Source organism: Branchiostoma floridae, chromosome 2 (assembly GCF_000003815.2).
Source record: "Branchiostoma floridae strain S238N-H82 chromosome 2, Bfl_VNyyK, whole genome shotgun sequence".
Taxonomy (NCBI): Eukaryota; Metazoa; Chordata; class Leptocardii; order Amphioxiformes; family Branchiostomatidae; genus Branchiostoma; species Branchiostoma floridae.
Window position 1 is genome coordinate 31,814,757 of NC_049980.1, and position 15,700 is coordinate 31,830,456.

At 42.0% G+C, this 15,700-nt stretch overlaps 2 protein-coding genes across 6 annotated transcripts in view; one reads left to right on the forward strand and one right to left on the reverse strand.

The window, feature by feature from the left end:
• Positions 1 to 432: 432 nt before the first annotated feature.
• Positions 433 to 9,620, reverse strand: LOC118407385 (pentatricopeptide repeat-containing protein 2, mitochondrial-like). 2 transcript variants are annotated; one of them, XM_035807855.1, is made up of 11 exons: positions 9,498 to 9,620; positions 8,527 to 8,619; positions 7,932 to 8,061; positions 7,083 to 7,200; positions 6,428 to 6,506; positions 6,018 to 6,109; positions 5,423 to 5,530; positions 4,633 to 4,707; positions 4,053 to 4,166; positions 2,894 to 2,953; positions 433 to 2,225 (listed from the first exon to the last, which is right to left on the reverse strand). In XM_035807855.1, the coding sequence occupies exons 1-11, from the start codon at positions 9,577 to 9,579 to the stop codon at positions 2,052 to 2,054; spliced, it is 1,125 nt and encodes a 374-aa protein (XP_035663748.1). In that variant the 5' UTR covers positions 9,580 to 9,620; the 3' UTR covers positions 433 to 2,051. The 2 variants fall into 2 exon arrangements, with proteins under 2 accessions (XP_035663748.1, XP_035663758.1); XM_035807865.1 differs by having other exon boundaries at positions 433 to 2,332.
• A 633-nt stretch (positions 9,621 to 10,253) lies between these two features.
• LOC118407264 (peptidyl-glycine alpha-amidating monooxygenase B-like) overlaps positions 10,254 to 15,700 on the forward strand; it is a 41,275-nt gene continuing 35,828 nt past the window's right edge. For 3 of the 4 annotated variants that reach the window (XM_035807723.1, XM_035807743.1, XM_035807729.1), the window contains exon 1: positions 10,254 to 10,339. The gene's annotated coding sequence lies outside the window, so the exon portion shown is untranslated. Of the gene's footprint in view, positions 10,340 to 14,143; positions 14,214 to 15,700 lie in introns of those variants that run through there. The other variant, XM_035807737.1, reaches the window with a different exon arrangement.

Genomic DNA, 15,700 nt, shown 5'->3' on the forward strand with positions numbered 1-15,700 from the left:
GAGAAGTTGAGAAGCTGTGGATGGATCCCAATGACATGAATGATCTTTGGTTTGTGGGTATTGTATACTAGTATTCCTCCGGGTTGGGAAAATGGTCAAGTTCGATAATGTGTCCTCCAGCTGCTTTCCAAGGTACTGTATGAAAACTTCCAGTTTTGATATAATCTCATTTAACATAAATCAACCTGGCAGTGAGGGAGCGCTTGTCAGAAGGACGGGGCAGTCAGATATCCTTGTTGTATCAAAGGCCACAGCTCAATGAAATAGCCATTATACAAATCATAGACAATATCTATTTGCATATATTATATACTAAAATCATGACCATGAGGCATAAATAAAATCATGACAAATGTGGTATGAATATTAGCATGAGCATCTCAGCATTTTTAACTTACATTTCCAACGGAAAGTAACACTGACTCATAGACGTACGTGCACATATTCATAGCTTTTAATACAGATAGATAGATATTTTCCTTACATGACATTGTGTGGTATCAAATCAATTCTTTACAGTATCATTGCCTCTATGTAATGACTTACTTCAGTATAGGCTGGTATTTAACAGTATTCTAGCTTCCAATTCTCTTCTGTCCCCTCTACAATATTTATAGAGAAGTCATACTGTAAGAGTCTTGGGCACTTTAATACGGTCGGATACAAGGTTAACTTTAGGAAGTCAAGAGAAAGAATAAGATATTGTTTCATGTTCTTCTTCCACTTGAAGGAAAAATAGTATATTCTGTGCTAAATGCCTTTGGGCAGACCAATGTCTATATGTTATATCTATACACATTATAAGCAACATTGGCTACTACAATCTGAAAGAGCAAAAGTTCTGTGCAGTGGATACAAATTCAACACTGATCCCTTTGTTAAGCTTCTAATAGATGTGATATTATCTCTCCACTTATCTCTTTTTACGGGTTTGCAATGTGCAAGGCTAAGAAAAAGAGACCACTTCTGAGCACTGAACTGGGAGATATAGGAGACTATGCTAAGGGATGGCTATTGTAGGCTTGTGAGCTGGATTCGGGAGAGAAACACATGTTCATCTTGAGCACGTATGGATAGTCCTTTTAGCCAAATGACCTAAACTGCATCTCTGTTATATACATTGTCTGACCCCCATGACCTCAATCAATGAAAAGCGGCCTGCAGGCCAATTTGAGCTTTTGAATAAACAAAGGTTCAAACAAACAAACCAATTAGGCTTTCTTATCAATAAGGTTATTGACACATGAGTTAGCAATACTATAAAATGTTGTCATTGGCCAACTCTCCTGTAAATATCTTAACACATGAGAGAAGGCGTCTAGATATCATAAAAGAAAAACCTACTTTCATCAGACTGGTCGAACATAGGATATTGGAGTCTTCTTTTCACAGAAAAGTCTCACCTGCTCACACTTTGATACCAATAAGACATCTTCCTCAAAGCTTCCTCCCTTCTCACAGGGACATCCAATGGCAAAACCGCCAGTGTCTGGATGTAGCCTGCTTTCTCAACGTCACTCTTAGTTCCTGTGGGCATCGCCCCAAACCAGCTGAGCTGTCAGCCAATCAGAGAATAGGCCTTTCAGTTTTCAAAAGGGATCTTGCATATATAAGGGAAAGCTCATTAATATTTATAAGCAGGACTGTCAGGAACTAAGGGTGACAGTTGAGAAAGCAGGATACATCCAGACAGGCGGTTTTGCCATTGGATATCCCTGCATAGGAGGATGCAGAGCTGACTGGAGCATTCTCGTTGAATAAGCACCACCTACATGTAGCAGTGAGAAGTAGCACTTCAGTCTGAAGCTCTGAGGAAGTTGTCTTATAGGCATCAAAATGTAAGCAGTTGAGACTTTGACAAGTTTTGACAAGTTGGACAAGTTTTATATCAACATGTACGGCACGACCACCCCCGGTCAAGGGACCGGTAAGCGGTAAGTATAGCATTGCAGCAGTAAATTAGCTGTAAATTTACATGGAGAATAAGACTTTACTGGTTCAGTAAAAAGAAAACTCCAATGTCAAAAAAAAATCTATTCTCCTGAACTGATCTATACATTAAGATCTGCTTGTGCACGTGTGTTTGGTCTTCTGGTGCGCTGGAAGGACTTCCTGAGTCCCGGGGAGGCGCGCCGGGTCGTGGTGGGGGGAGGGGGCTCCATCAGCATCACCTCTACAGATGTGGGCACCAGGTGACCTCCGGCCTTCAAACTGTCATACACATCCTGCATGGAGAAAAAACACACATCATCACCATCCAGTACAGTAGAACCCCAACATGTACAGACGTGGGCACCAGGTGACCTCCGGCCTTCAAACTGTCATACACATCCTGGGAAAACAGGAGACACACGTTTTACATGGTTCATTACTATGTTTATACTAGTTATCGTAGGTCTGATACTGTATCTATATCTACATGGCTGGTATGACCACCTTTCAGGGTAACACACAGCACAGCAGCACCTTTGCACACCAAGCTGCAAGCATTGTTGAAAGCTATCTAGTGAGGTTGCCCCTAGTTTTGGTCACAAGGAGTTCTACTACTTACAATCAAAACTGTAAAAACACAATTGCTAATTTTATTGTCAGTAAACCAATAAATAGATATTGTCAGGCAAAGATTTAATTAATTCAGACAAAGGAGAAAAACCTTTCGGACAAAATGCATACAAACATAATGTATGCTCTATCTATAACAATTTTCCCTAATGTTGTCAAACTTTTCCCCAAAATGTTGCTTCATTGTTACATGTCCCCTTAGCTATAAGTATAAACTTGCAAAGTACAAATTCTGCCTTAACATATACGAAAAATGTACAATCTTATATCGGGCAAAAGCCATACATTTAGGTGCCTAGCTGGCAGTAGCTGCTGATAATGAATGAGTTACCTCCAACTGTTGGACCAACTCTGGCCGCTTCTCCTCCAGTGTCTGTCTGATGGTGGTCATCTGGGAAATAGCAGAAAAATATTGTTTTTTTGTTACGATCCTTTTTGTTGCTTGAAAAAAGAGGAGAGGTTAAACTTTAAAATTACTTTAAGAACCCTTGAAGAAAACTGGGTATTATGGTCCTTAGATTTCATCTTCCAGAACACAGAAAACATGTTACATTTATTCATTCGTTTGGCTGGCATGCTATATCCAGAGAAGACATGAAAGGTGGGGAGCTCAAATAGCATTTTTGAGGCTGTAGGGATAGTGGGCTGACACCACTGTTATCCACTGTGTCTTGGGTACAATATTGGAAGGTGGAGCCCATCCCTCTCCTTACAACACCTTTTATTTCTCCACCACAAGCCAGGGAACTATTTTTACAAATAGGTGGAGCAAGGAAAGTCGTGTTAAGTGTCATTTCCAAGAGCACAAGATAGGTAGCATGACAGGATTTGAACCTGGCACCTCTAGCTTCTGGTCCAAACGCCCTACAGTTACTCCACATGACAGACATACTGTAAATGCATTTATGTCATACCTGTGAGTCTGTGACGCGAAAAGGTTCGATACAGGTGTTCCGGACCGGGCCATACTTTCCGTATCGCACAGGTTCGAAAGGCGTATCACACAGGCTTCCTTCAAGTAAATCAAACCATTTCGAACGGGCCGAATAAGGCACAGTTGGCAATTCGAATACCTGATTCGGACGTTGGAACATTGTTGTTGCAACACTTCTTGTTCGAGGGCACCAAATTTGTTCAACTTCTGGGCATTTCGCATCAAAACATGGGTCTTCTCATGTGGGTATGACATAAATAAAATACAACACGGTGTATTCCGCATCACCCTCGGTCCCAGCCCTACCGCGGGTCGGATGATCCGACCCGCGGTCGGGCTGATACCTCGGGTGATACGGAATACACGTGTTGTATTCTATATCTAAGTTCGCAGTAGCGAGAAAATTGATTGTTCGCTGTGGTTTCAAGTTCGCATTATTGCCATAGACTGTAGTTAAAAACTACAATGGAAAAATGTTTGCAGTGGTATTAAGTTTGCGGTGAAGTGGCCTCTGTGAAAACCACGACGAACATTTTGGCATTTACAGTATACGTACTGTTTGTTGAGACACCTCCCACTTTGGAATGAAGGTGGGAACGTCCCTTTCAAAGATGATCCTCAGGGCTGCAAACATGTCTTCAAACTGTTCCAGTCTGGCAAGGGCCAGGACCTGCAAGAATGTGAACAAGAACATAAGCAGAAGATAGATACATAATCAACAGCTGGTAGATATAGACATACATGTGCACATGCATAGCATCTATTACTGTAATAGCAGTGTGACTTTTCGTCAGTTTGAATAAGGCTGAGGAAAAAAGGTGTTTTGGATTATCAGACTAACTCGAGCAAATGTGTCTGACACTAGCCTTTTATTGTTGACAATCCCTATACCTACTGAATCTAATTTTTTTCAGAACCATATGTAGTTGTAAAAAAAAAAACCACTTCAAAAGCGGATACTGAATCAGATGGAAATGGGAATTACTGCCTTTGCTCTTCTCTCATTGCACCTATCCTTTAATTAGTCATTGTCTTTTCACACTGTTCTGAGATAGCACAAAAGGATAGGCTTCTATTTTACCATTTGGATTGTTTTTTGTTTATAGTTTAAGGAAAAATAAATGCAGAAGACTTACATTGAGACTTTGACAGGATCTGCAGTCTCTGGGCTTGACTCGGTTGTATACATTGACCATGTACTCATAGTCATTCTGGAATTACAAAGGGAAACATTCTGTTTGAAAGTCTTCAAAATCTTGACAGAATAAAATGACGAGTACACAACCAGTACCACTGATTCACTGAATCAATTCAGTCTGTATTTTAATCCAATGTTCTATTGGTTAGAAGATAGATTTCTGTCAATTGTCTCTACTGGTGCTGCTGCTGACACAGTGAAACAATTGGTTAATGCAGTCATTTTTATTTTTATTTTTTTATTCACATTCTTTTGAAGAGGATAAGACGGAAAGCAGACCCTGCTTATCGAGGTCTTCTCCTCATGTACATAAACAAAATACAGACACACATGCAGGACTACAAAGCGCTAAATAACAAAGTCAAGAGATAATGATAACGACATGAAAAACAAGGAATCAAATAACAAAGCGACAGTCAATGCAGTCATTATTGTTAATGCAAACAACCATGCCACTACGATATCTCAGACTAGCAAGGGCACCACTTGTTAGTTTTCAAAGGAAACAATCCTTATACTGTAAGACTAATAGGTACAGTTCAAGTAGGTTTGGGACTGTATTCTTCACATTAAAGCAGTGACACCAAGCTGCAGTGTGAAGTACTGTAGAACCAGTCAATATTGCTGTGAGGAAAGTTGCTGAAACGTCAGCTAGGCACTAACTCTCCAGTTGCGTACAAAGAATTACCAACGAGATAAAGCTATTCTCCAAAGGGTTGAAAAAGTACCTGGTTAAGTGCCAAAGCCATGATGAATCCTGTAGTCTCGTCTGTGAGGTCTCCTTGCTGAACACCTTCGTACAGACCCTTACATCTGGCAAAGGCCTCAGGAGTGTTCTGTGTGGTAAAAATATCAACCATGTAGTTATCATTCTCTCATGCCAAGTGCAAAACTTGTGTGTGTGTGTGTCTCTCTCTCTCTCTCTCTCTCTCTCTCTCATGGCAGGATATTGTCACTGTCTCTGAGGAACCCCTCCCTTGAACTACTCCAGACTCTTCTGCATCTTTTTTATCTACAGGGCTTGAAATACTTTTTTCTGCATACGTGCTCTTGTGCAAGTAACATTGAAAATTACATGCACCTGACAGATTTTACCTGCACCACTAAAATTGTTCAGGAACCACTGCTATTCTTTTCTAAGTTATATACTTTATAGGTGGTAACATTCAATGCACCTACATTATGGGATATTTATGTATAAAACCCAGTACATGGACCAGTGCAGGTTAGGTGCAGGTAGACACCAGAAATACCTGCACAGCTCCAATTTTACCTGCACTAACCTACATATGCAGGTGTTATTTTGAGCCCTGATCTACCAACCTGTTTATAGAGCGCAGCGAAGGCCAGCTTGTAGGCGTTGGCGTTTGCCCTGATGGAGCGGCTGTGCATCAACTCAAACACACGCAACACTCCTGCAGAAAAAAGACATGGGTAGAGCTTTATTAGTACAGAAGAAGTATCCAGTATTTGATTGTACAGTACTGTAGAAGCCATTCAATGTCACACCCCATTTGCAGCATATTTCGTGCAATTATCCGGGCGGTGCAATAATGTGAAGTTATCCAGCTGGACTGTACCAGTTTGGGATTCCGCGCTATCAACAGAAGTGTGCGGTAATTCGTTATGCAATTAAATGGCTTCCATTGTAATAACATACTACATTATCCCACTGCACAGAAATGCTCAGATGTTACTATTTCAATTACTGTACATTAAAAGCACTGCCAGACCTTTGTAATCGCTCCTGGTGAACAGCATGTGCATGAGGAGGCAGTAGGTCGTCACATCCAGGAATATGTCCTGTAGGGACTGGGGGGAAACACAAAAATACATACATGTAAGTTACATGTATTTGTGTACTGCATTGTGACAAGAGGCTGTGTGGATGCAACACTAAGTCATTAGCATGAACAGACCCCAGTGGAAGAAAACTAATCTAAGATACATACTGACCCAAAACATACTGATTTTTAAACTGCCAAACCCGGATATATCCGGCACACACATACATGTCCTGTGTGCCGCACCCGGATATATCCGGGATAGCGTCTTCCCCCGAAGTAGTAACTTTGTGCGCGCGTAGCACACGAACCCCGGAACTTTGGCTTTGTTCGGGGGGTTCTTTTTGGAGGTCAGCAGCCAACCCTGGCAGTGATAGCATTTTATCACTCACACTCACTCACTCCCCAGTTTAACGTCTGTTGTTCCCCATCCTGTGGGGGTTGGACGTGCTTATAGTGCTGAAACTCTGGCAGTTTAAGGGTCAAACTATCCAGTGATGATGCCTCTACTGTGTTTGGTGACAACTTATTCAACCCTATGGAGGTTGTGGGAAAACTTTTGAACACACTCAATCCTTGGTTAGTACTTGAAGGGATGGCAGACCTGATCTGTGACCAGCTCTAAAGCCTTCTCCTCCAGCCCCAGGTGCTGACAACATCTCATCAGCACGGGGCCGTACCGGAAGTGTCTTCTTCTGATGTGCTGCGTCTGCTCATGGTAGCTGGGGGAGAGTGAATATATATGTAATATAACTATAGGAAAGGATGATGCACAATATACTGTAAATGCAGAAATGTTCGTGGTGGATTAATGTTCGCGGTTTTCGCGGTGACCACTTCACCGCGAATTTAAAACCACCACGAACATTTTTCTACTATGATATTAGATTGCAGTCTATGGTATTACCGCAAACTTAAATCCACCACTAAAAGTCCTTTTTCCCGCTACCGCGAAATTAAATCCCCGCGAACTTAAAAACATTTACAGTACTAGAAAAGCAACATTTTCAGGCAAATGCAGGATGTTTCCTTCCCAGTAATTTGCCTTTTAAGGAACCAATATAGATTTGGCTATAATTGCAAACCTCAAATTGCTCAAATTTATGTACAGTGGAAGCCAGTTGATTGCACATCGGATTAACGCACACTTCTGCTAACTGCACGGAATCCCTGAATCCCAAACCAGTGCGGTCCAGCTAGATAACTTCACATTATCGCACCAGCTGGATAATTGCACCAAATTCACTGGCAAATAGGTCGTGCAATTCAGCGGCTTCTACTGTAATTACTAATATTTTGTTACTCAAGCAGCTGGACATGATTTTGGAAACGGTCAGACGTTTCAGACACCATCCAGTCTCTTTCCTCAGTGTCACTGACGAAACCAAAATCCAAAATCCTATCCAGTTGCTTGAGTAACTGCTTTTTGGCAGATTTAAGTGTTGTTCTGTACCTCTTGAGAGCCTTCTCCGCCAGTTTGAAGTCCTCCTGCGTCCTGCAGGTGTGCAGCATGTGCTTCACGTCGTTTTCCGCTAGGGGGAGCTCCCGCTGCAGTTTATCCGCGATGGCGCCATGGAAGACGTCTGGGGCAACCAAGAAAGGAAATCATCATTGTTGGCAAATTACCAAGTCTAAAGATAAAGAGCTAAAGTTGCCCATACATCAGAACAAGGGTGTTAACCCCCCTGATCAGAAGGTGCATCTGGCCCGGTACCCATCTCCGCTTCTAAACCCTGGGCCACACATAGGTGCAAGTACTACAGCAGGGGGCAAGTTTCATACCCTTTCTTTTAGCAGAGAAAGAAGTATGTACAATTCTTAAGAGTCTTTGGTATGATCCAGTTTTCCTTGCTGGTTTCCCACTCATTTCTTCCGAGATCAAAGGACCAGGTGTATCAATGCGCCATGGCCGTCTGTAGCCAAATTATCAAGTCTATTAAACTGAGCAAAAATTCTGAATCACTTCACTTTGCTTCGATTAAAGTCGTTTTACTAGAACGTAGAAGAATCACCGTACAGTAATAAAACCCACTGCTGCACTTCCGTACCTATTCTTCCCTCCATCTGGTCTGCTATGATGGAGGACTGCTTGAGGTAGTTGTCGTACCGGAGTACATCAGGGGACAGCAGATATCTCCTCCCTGTCGGAACAGAGACGTTACATCTTTGCATTTGACACATTCTGAACTATATGTAGCAAAAACAAACAAACAAACATGGATCAGTATCCAGGTTCAGGTCCTGTCCTGGACCTGATCCTCTGGACCTGGACCGTTCCTGTACCTGAATTTTCTGTACCAGTACCCATGGCATCTCCCCTACTGTCACGTATTTCTATGGTACGTCTTTGGGTAATTTACTAATACATCATGTATGTCATAGGTGAAGGCCCCAGACTTTAAAAATTCCATCATGTTGCAGGCACCATAAACGTATCAGCGTCGTCATGCAAATCGAAACAATGGTTGAGATGAGACTGTTTTCTTTTATCGGGACTTCACCTTTGACATATTAGTTTATATTACCCAGAGTTCCTGTCACCCACGCATGCATATACATAAAACATAGTTGAACGTGCAAAAGAACTTATAGAAGGTTTCAGATTAGGACAGCATTTCTATAATCTAAAAGAATCTAACTTTCTCGCTATAAATTATCAATATACATAACAAATCATATTCTTAAACTCGTGAGGGAAACGTCCTCCTGGCAACATGTAATTTCTTATTATATTATTTCCCAGCAAACTGATTTGCACGTTCCGAAAAAAAAACCCTGCTAGTATAGTCCTTCTGCATTCTGCACTACCTTCCTTCTTATATTCTGTTCTCTATTGTTAGTTAACCACAAATAAACCATGTCAGACAAAATTTTTAAAGGGGTGATCGGTGAAGGTGAAGTTTGAAGCAGACGGCGGCCGTTTCTATCAAATCTCTACGAAATACAAAACTGTAGCTGCCATTATTTACAATCCAGAGACTCTCTATGATCTACTGAAATATCACACAGTAGGACTTACCCTCCACTGCCACGGGAAAGGACGAATTTAACCGGACATGTCGAGAAGCGAAACGCAAAACGTGCACCAAGGACGCCGCCATTTTGGAGTTCTTACAACATATGTGGGATCTTCCACTAATAGCTTTAGGTGTGTTGTATATCTTTTGTTGTAGAGAAATAAAATAAAAATAAAATCTTAGTAATTATATGAAATAATAGAACATTTTTTAATACTTTCGATAATATTGTAGATAAATTGGAGAATACACTATCATATTAGTTTTATTGTGTATATTATTATAAAACTCCGGGACACCCCTGTGTCTTTGGTACTTGGATCAGGCCTTCTGAATTTGTAAGCAGTGCACGAGCGACATTATGCGGTATGTATTAGAATCGCAGTCAAAACTATGAATGAGTTTCTAATACCTGTATAAAAGCAGTTTCTTGTCTGTTCGCCCCTAGTGCATTTGAAATTACTGTCCAAGCAGAGGTTAGGCTTCCGCTGTTTGTTATAACGTTTTTTAGTCGTTTTTATCGGGCTTTCTATTTTGTATTGTATCTTGTATTGTCAAAACCTAACTTTGGCTGGCAGAAAGCCTGATAAAAACGACTAAAAATAACGTTATAAAACGGCCGGAGCCTAGTCTCTGCTTGGAGAGATAATTGAAATACGATTGGCATACTTTTTGCGTAAATGAAATTTATTTCGCTTCTAAGTATCATACGCTTATCTTTGCAGTATTTATCTTGGCCGCTAAACGTCGCTTCTTAGATAAAATCTCCTCCCCGCGAAACGAATGGACTGACCCAGTTTTTCCAGTTCGGAGATGTCGGAACATGGCGGATGTTTGCTAGGAAGTAAGTTCATGTTTTCCTGTGTTTTCTTCAAATTGTTTCTCTAAACAAGGCCATTGATGATTACCACATAGAGACAGAGATTGTTATCTTACAGTATTGGCCATAGCCAAGCAATTCTATTCGTTTGTATGGATGAGAGGCAATTTTACGCTGGTGAAAATGTGTTTTTCCTCCTTCTCCGTCGTTTTAAGTTTCAGCGCTCTCGCCTCGCCGAAGACTACTAAAATATCATGAGCTCATCATTGACCCACGGGTGGCCGCCTTTTGGGGGGCCTTTCCGTACGGGTTCTGCCGTACCATATGGCACAGTTCTTTCTCCGATTGCGATGACATAATTAAGGCTTACACATGCATAAATCAAATGCCGTTTGCATTCCACCGTTTTCTGAATTTGGATTTTGGAACCTTGAATTTGTTGCGTTTTATCGTACTCGATGGCATTTATTTTCTGTGAATACTATATAGATGTGGAATCAGCATAATGTTCACCCAAGTTTGCGAAAAACACCCAACAATTGATTTTGCCGTTGCAAAGTAGCTACTCTCCGGTTTAGCTATGCTTCTCGTATCTGGTTTGAAACATGTAACGTTACAGAAGGTAGAAGGTGATAGAAGTCCGCCCCTTTAGTTCGGTCCCACCATGACTGAGTGACCTTAAAAACAGACCCCCAGAGCGGGATGTTTGTCCCCCAGAGGTGCTGAATAGTTCCTGTGTTTGCTCCGTCAACACCGGAACGTGCCAAACTTGGTCCAGTCCTTGGCTTGTGGGTTTTTTCCTTGTTCAGCCGCTTATGCCTAGGTTACACATAGCCGAATTTGGCTCCCGACTCTCTCCCGACTATGGTTTAGGAGTGATTCGGGAGCTAGTCGGCTGTAGTCGGCTGGCGTTCGGCTGAGTCGGCTGGCGTTCGGCTGAGTCGGCTGGTGTTCGGCTGCTCCATCCGAATGTTTTGAAATGTTCAAAACATTCGGCTCTGAACGGCAACTCTGGAATGGGTCGGTTGGTGGTCGGCTGGTGTTCGGCACGGTCGGCTAGTGTTCGGTTGGTGTTCGGGAGTACGTCAGCAGTCAAATTAAATCTTAACCACGCCATAAACATTGCTGATTTACTCCCAGATTGTTTCCAACTTACCAATGATTCACCCCAAGACCTTAGACAAATCTCTGCTAACTCATTCCCAAGCAAAAAGACTATTGCCAGAACGTAGACGAATCACTCCCGAACTTCACACGACCGACATCCAGCCAAAAGCAAAAAGACCCATAAATGCCGCACTGGAGCTATATGTGATCTAAATTTGATCTCTTGGTGATGCTTACAAATAGAACAAGGGACATTCTTGATTAAAAACGAAAATGAGCACTCTTTTGAAAATCGCTGATTATGTCTATTTCAAGTCGAAAAAGGGTCGGCAATCGGTTGGGGATCAGTCAGGAGTGATTCGGCAGTCTGCGGCTAGAAGTCGGGATGGTTGGTGATAGCTTAGTTAGCATTTGGGACACAGTCGGGAGTAAGTCATTTACTGGTCGGGAGGTGTTCGGGACATGTTCGGCACTAAAAAATAGTCGTGGCCTAAACTGGTCAGACTACTCCCGAACTACTGCCGACTTGGGTCGGCTAAGAGTCGGCTAGTGTTCGGGAGCCAAAGTCGGCTATGTGTAACCTAGGCATAAGAAAAGACTTCCCGAGTTGTCTTCATGGAAGCCAGCGCAGCACTGCCCCAATCTAATGAAAAGGATATGAATTGTTTTGGGCCCGTCAGTCTGTTTGTGTTTCCAGATATTTTGGGGGATAACTTGAGAAGGCAAGGTCTGTATGGATTGCCATATTTTGTATGTGGACTTAAGTATATTGGGATGACGAAGGCCTAGGTCGATTCTGGCCCCCTGGCAGCTTTCCTTGGTACTGCAGCCCTTCATTCATTTTTGGTCTTTTTTTTTGCATAATTTTATTGATCAACATAACTTAATAAGCTCTAGATGTATTGTTATGATACTTGGTACTATGTCTTGGCCAAGGATGACTCTGTTGTACTCTGGCAGCTTCCCTTGGTACTGCAGCAGAATTTCCTCTTCTTGTATCCCCTTGCAGAACATGTGATACTGTCGTCTTCCTCTGGCACCAACATGTGTGTATTTGTAAACATGGCTTTGTTGTGAAATGTACATTGCCTTAGTTGGGAGAAAAAAATTGTATAATAATTAAAGGGCTTCTTTCTTTGTTACAAATTATACAAGTGAGATTTGAATTGTCAGAATATGACTTCAATACTGGTTAATGAACTGAAAGTAGGACAGTCATGTTTTTCTTGCGTGTTCTTACTTTCAGCATTGGAATAGGATTAAAATATTAGAGATCGTAATCTTCTTGTTATAATGATGACAAGCTTATACTGGGTGCTAGTAAGATACACCAGGTGCATTACATGTATGGTAAAAGGATGCTGGCATTCAATATAAAAAAAGACTTGACAATAATCATTTATTGATATTTGTAACATAATCAAACTGGTCCCAACAGACTATACCTACCTACCCTAACTACCTAGTCCCTTGACCTCCAGGTCGTTGGGGGGACAAGGTAGCCATGAAGATCGAGAGTTGCCTCCAGGTTCGTCTATCCCTAGCCAGGGTTATCCTCTCCTGTAGGCTGAGGGACGTCCACTCAGTGATGTTATATGATAGCCTATAGGGGTACTGTATACAGTATGAAGACATTTCGGACCATTTGTCCATTGCAAATCTGGTCAACTCGGCCATAATTCCGCATCTATGTGCTATGCGCATAGACACAGATACGGCAGTTAACGTTTTATCTGCTGAACATTTAGTACTGTTATCTTTACAAAGGTCATTCTGATACTATAGTGGAATAACAATCATTATGATAAGATGAAGATACGAGAAATTGATTGGAAGGTCCAAAAGAATGTAACAACCAGGCAGCCTGATAAGCCCATATATGTTCCATTCCTGTCTGAAGCTGGTGCAGAAAAGATAACATCAGATTAGTCAGCAGGTTGCGGAAGATCGACCTTGCTGTGCCCGCAGACATGACATGACTACATGTAGCTGCTGCCGCTGATTTGTACCAAATTAGCTGCTATCTTCAGTCCCATCCTTCAGGATTTGTGACATGATTGCCTGAGAGGATTTGTCCCCTGTCTCAAGGGGTTTTCATGGGGGCCTGCATCATGGGGGTTCTGCTCTTTAATAGCTATCACAGTGCCCGGCAACTCTCTTTGCTAAATTCATTGAGGTAGTGGTTACATATTATGCTGTTTTACTAGGTCACAAATGTTTTGTATATTAGCGTACCTTTCAATACATGTATATTTTATGAGGATCTGCATAGGAGGTCCCTACAATACTTTATGCTGAATGAAGAAGAACCCCATGGCCTACATTTTACAGGAAGGCAATTACACAAAATGTAGTCACCTAAAATGCATTGTGTAAGTCAGCTTTCCCTACAAATTACGGAAAAGGAAAATAGACACTGCCTAGTCGCCTTAAGGAAAAGGGTATGCAAGTCATCATTTAATCTTTATGATTGCTAGTTTTATATCACACAACAGTTGAAAACGTCAGTACTAACACTATCTTTGTAAACATCCTTGAGTAAACTGAGCGCCATGTGCTCACCAGCACGTGCACACAGTTCCACACAGTTCCACACAGTTACACATTTACCCAGCAGTTCCTGCCTCCCAGTTCCTCCCAGCTGCCAGGCTTCCCATGGCCAACTGTGTGGCAAGGTCGCATCTCTCCAGTGCTAACAGGTTTCCAGATGTGCGACTGTGTGAAACCATTCCGTACACAGTGGTAGTAGTAGCCGCCGGCTGGGAGCTTTGGGACTTCAACATTGTGTGAGGTAGGCAGGACTGGCTACAGTGTGTTTATCTTATATGCCATAGATGGAGATTAAGACTGTAGGGTAGGGGTGGTTACAGATACGTAAAATTCAGGTACAGGTATGGTTCAGGTCCAGAGGATCAGGTTCGGACCTGGACCTGTTTGTCTGTGCAAAGTTGCGAATTGGAGATATTCAAAACAATGGTCCATTTTGCTACAAAGGAATCTGTTTTGTGGCATATCTGATTTCCACTGGCATTTTAAACTATTAAAGTGGCATTTTGTGTAAGCAATACCACCTGCCTAGAACTTAGACCAAGTTTGACTGTAAAAACTTGGTAGATATGACTATCAACTCTCCTATGCATCGCTCCAGTTTTTTTCTTGGACCGGTAAACCCCTGAACACCGAAAAGCCCCTAAACACTTGAACGCCTGCCGGCATAATCTGTTCAGTTTCTGATCAGTCCAAAATCTGGTTTAATGACTTTTTCAGGTCCGTCCAACAAGAAGAAAAAAAAAGTTTTGTACCGGCGGTACATACCCATACTGTACTAGTTTGTACGGTTGTCCCATTAGATGTGTAAGTGTTAGATGTGACAGTGTAATATAACCATGAGATGCTGCTGCAAAAGGTGGTTATGCGGACTATACAGATACAGATGTACAGATATGTGTAGACTTTTTGCCAAAGATATACCATTCCGTGCACGGTAGTCGGGTGGGAGCTCTGGGATCACATCAGCATTCCCTCTGTCAGCTCTGCGGTGGGCTGGAGTTCCTCAGATGTGTTTATAAGGGAATCCAGCGGACCTTTGCCCAAAGATATCTAGAACTGAAAGCTTAAGCCTCTTAGTCAAGTTAAAGGCTAAATTGAATGTAGATAAGGTGTTTGTGATAAGATTCAGCTTGCCACGTGTGAGGGTCTTTTCCATCAGTGTTGGTCCTGTAGCCCTTCCCACACCTGATGACGCATAGGGCTGCGACCATCTCTGTTTCAGTAGCTCTGGGCCACACAACTTTGTGCAATAACTATAGCAGGGCATTGGTAGTGGTCTGTGTGTTCAACTTCCATACTCTCTGTGTGTTCAACTTCCATACTCTTTCCCGAATGCTGAGTGCTAAGCAGAGAAAGCAGCGTGTACCGTTTTTAAAGTCTTTGGTATGACTCGGCCGGGGATCAAACTCACGACCTACCGAATGCAAGGTGAACACTCTATCCACTCTGCCGTTGCACGGTTGGCAGCCTATACCAATGTCCCATAATTTGTAGAGAAAACCGTCTTGTTCAGTGTAATTCATAGCAAGCCACCAAACCCCATGTAGACCCTCTTGTGTATGAAATTATAAGCCACTGCAAAAAAAAAGTGAATTTTAATACTGTATTGATATGTTTGATAAATTTGTCATACTATTGGTTCTTATGATAATTGCTGGATTGTGGAAATGTTTATTGAGCAATTCAGTATGCTTGTATTGCTTTCTGTTAGTGATTTATAATGTATAG

What these genes read in the sequence shown, in the direction of transcription:
- LOC118407385 (XM_035807855.1), bottom strand. Translation starts at nt 9,579, where the DNA reads ATGGCGGCGTCCTTGGTGCACGTTTTGCGTTTCGCTTCTCGACATGTC. An exon ending in CCAGATGGAGGGAAGAATAG is followed by an intron (nt 8,062 to 8,526) that starts GTACGGAAGTGC and finishes TGGTTGCCCCAG; the next exon opens with ACGTCTTCCATGGCGCCATC. An exon ending in TAGAGCTGGTCACAGATCAG is followed by an intron (nt 6,507 to 7,082) that starts GTCTGCCATCCC and finishes GTTTCCCCCCAG; the next exon opens with TCCCTACAGGACATATTCCT.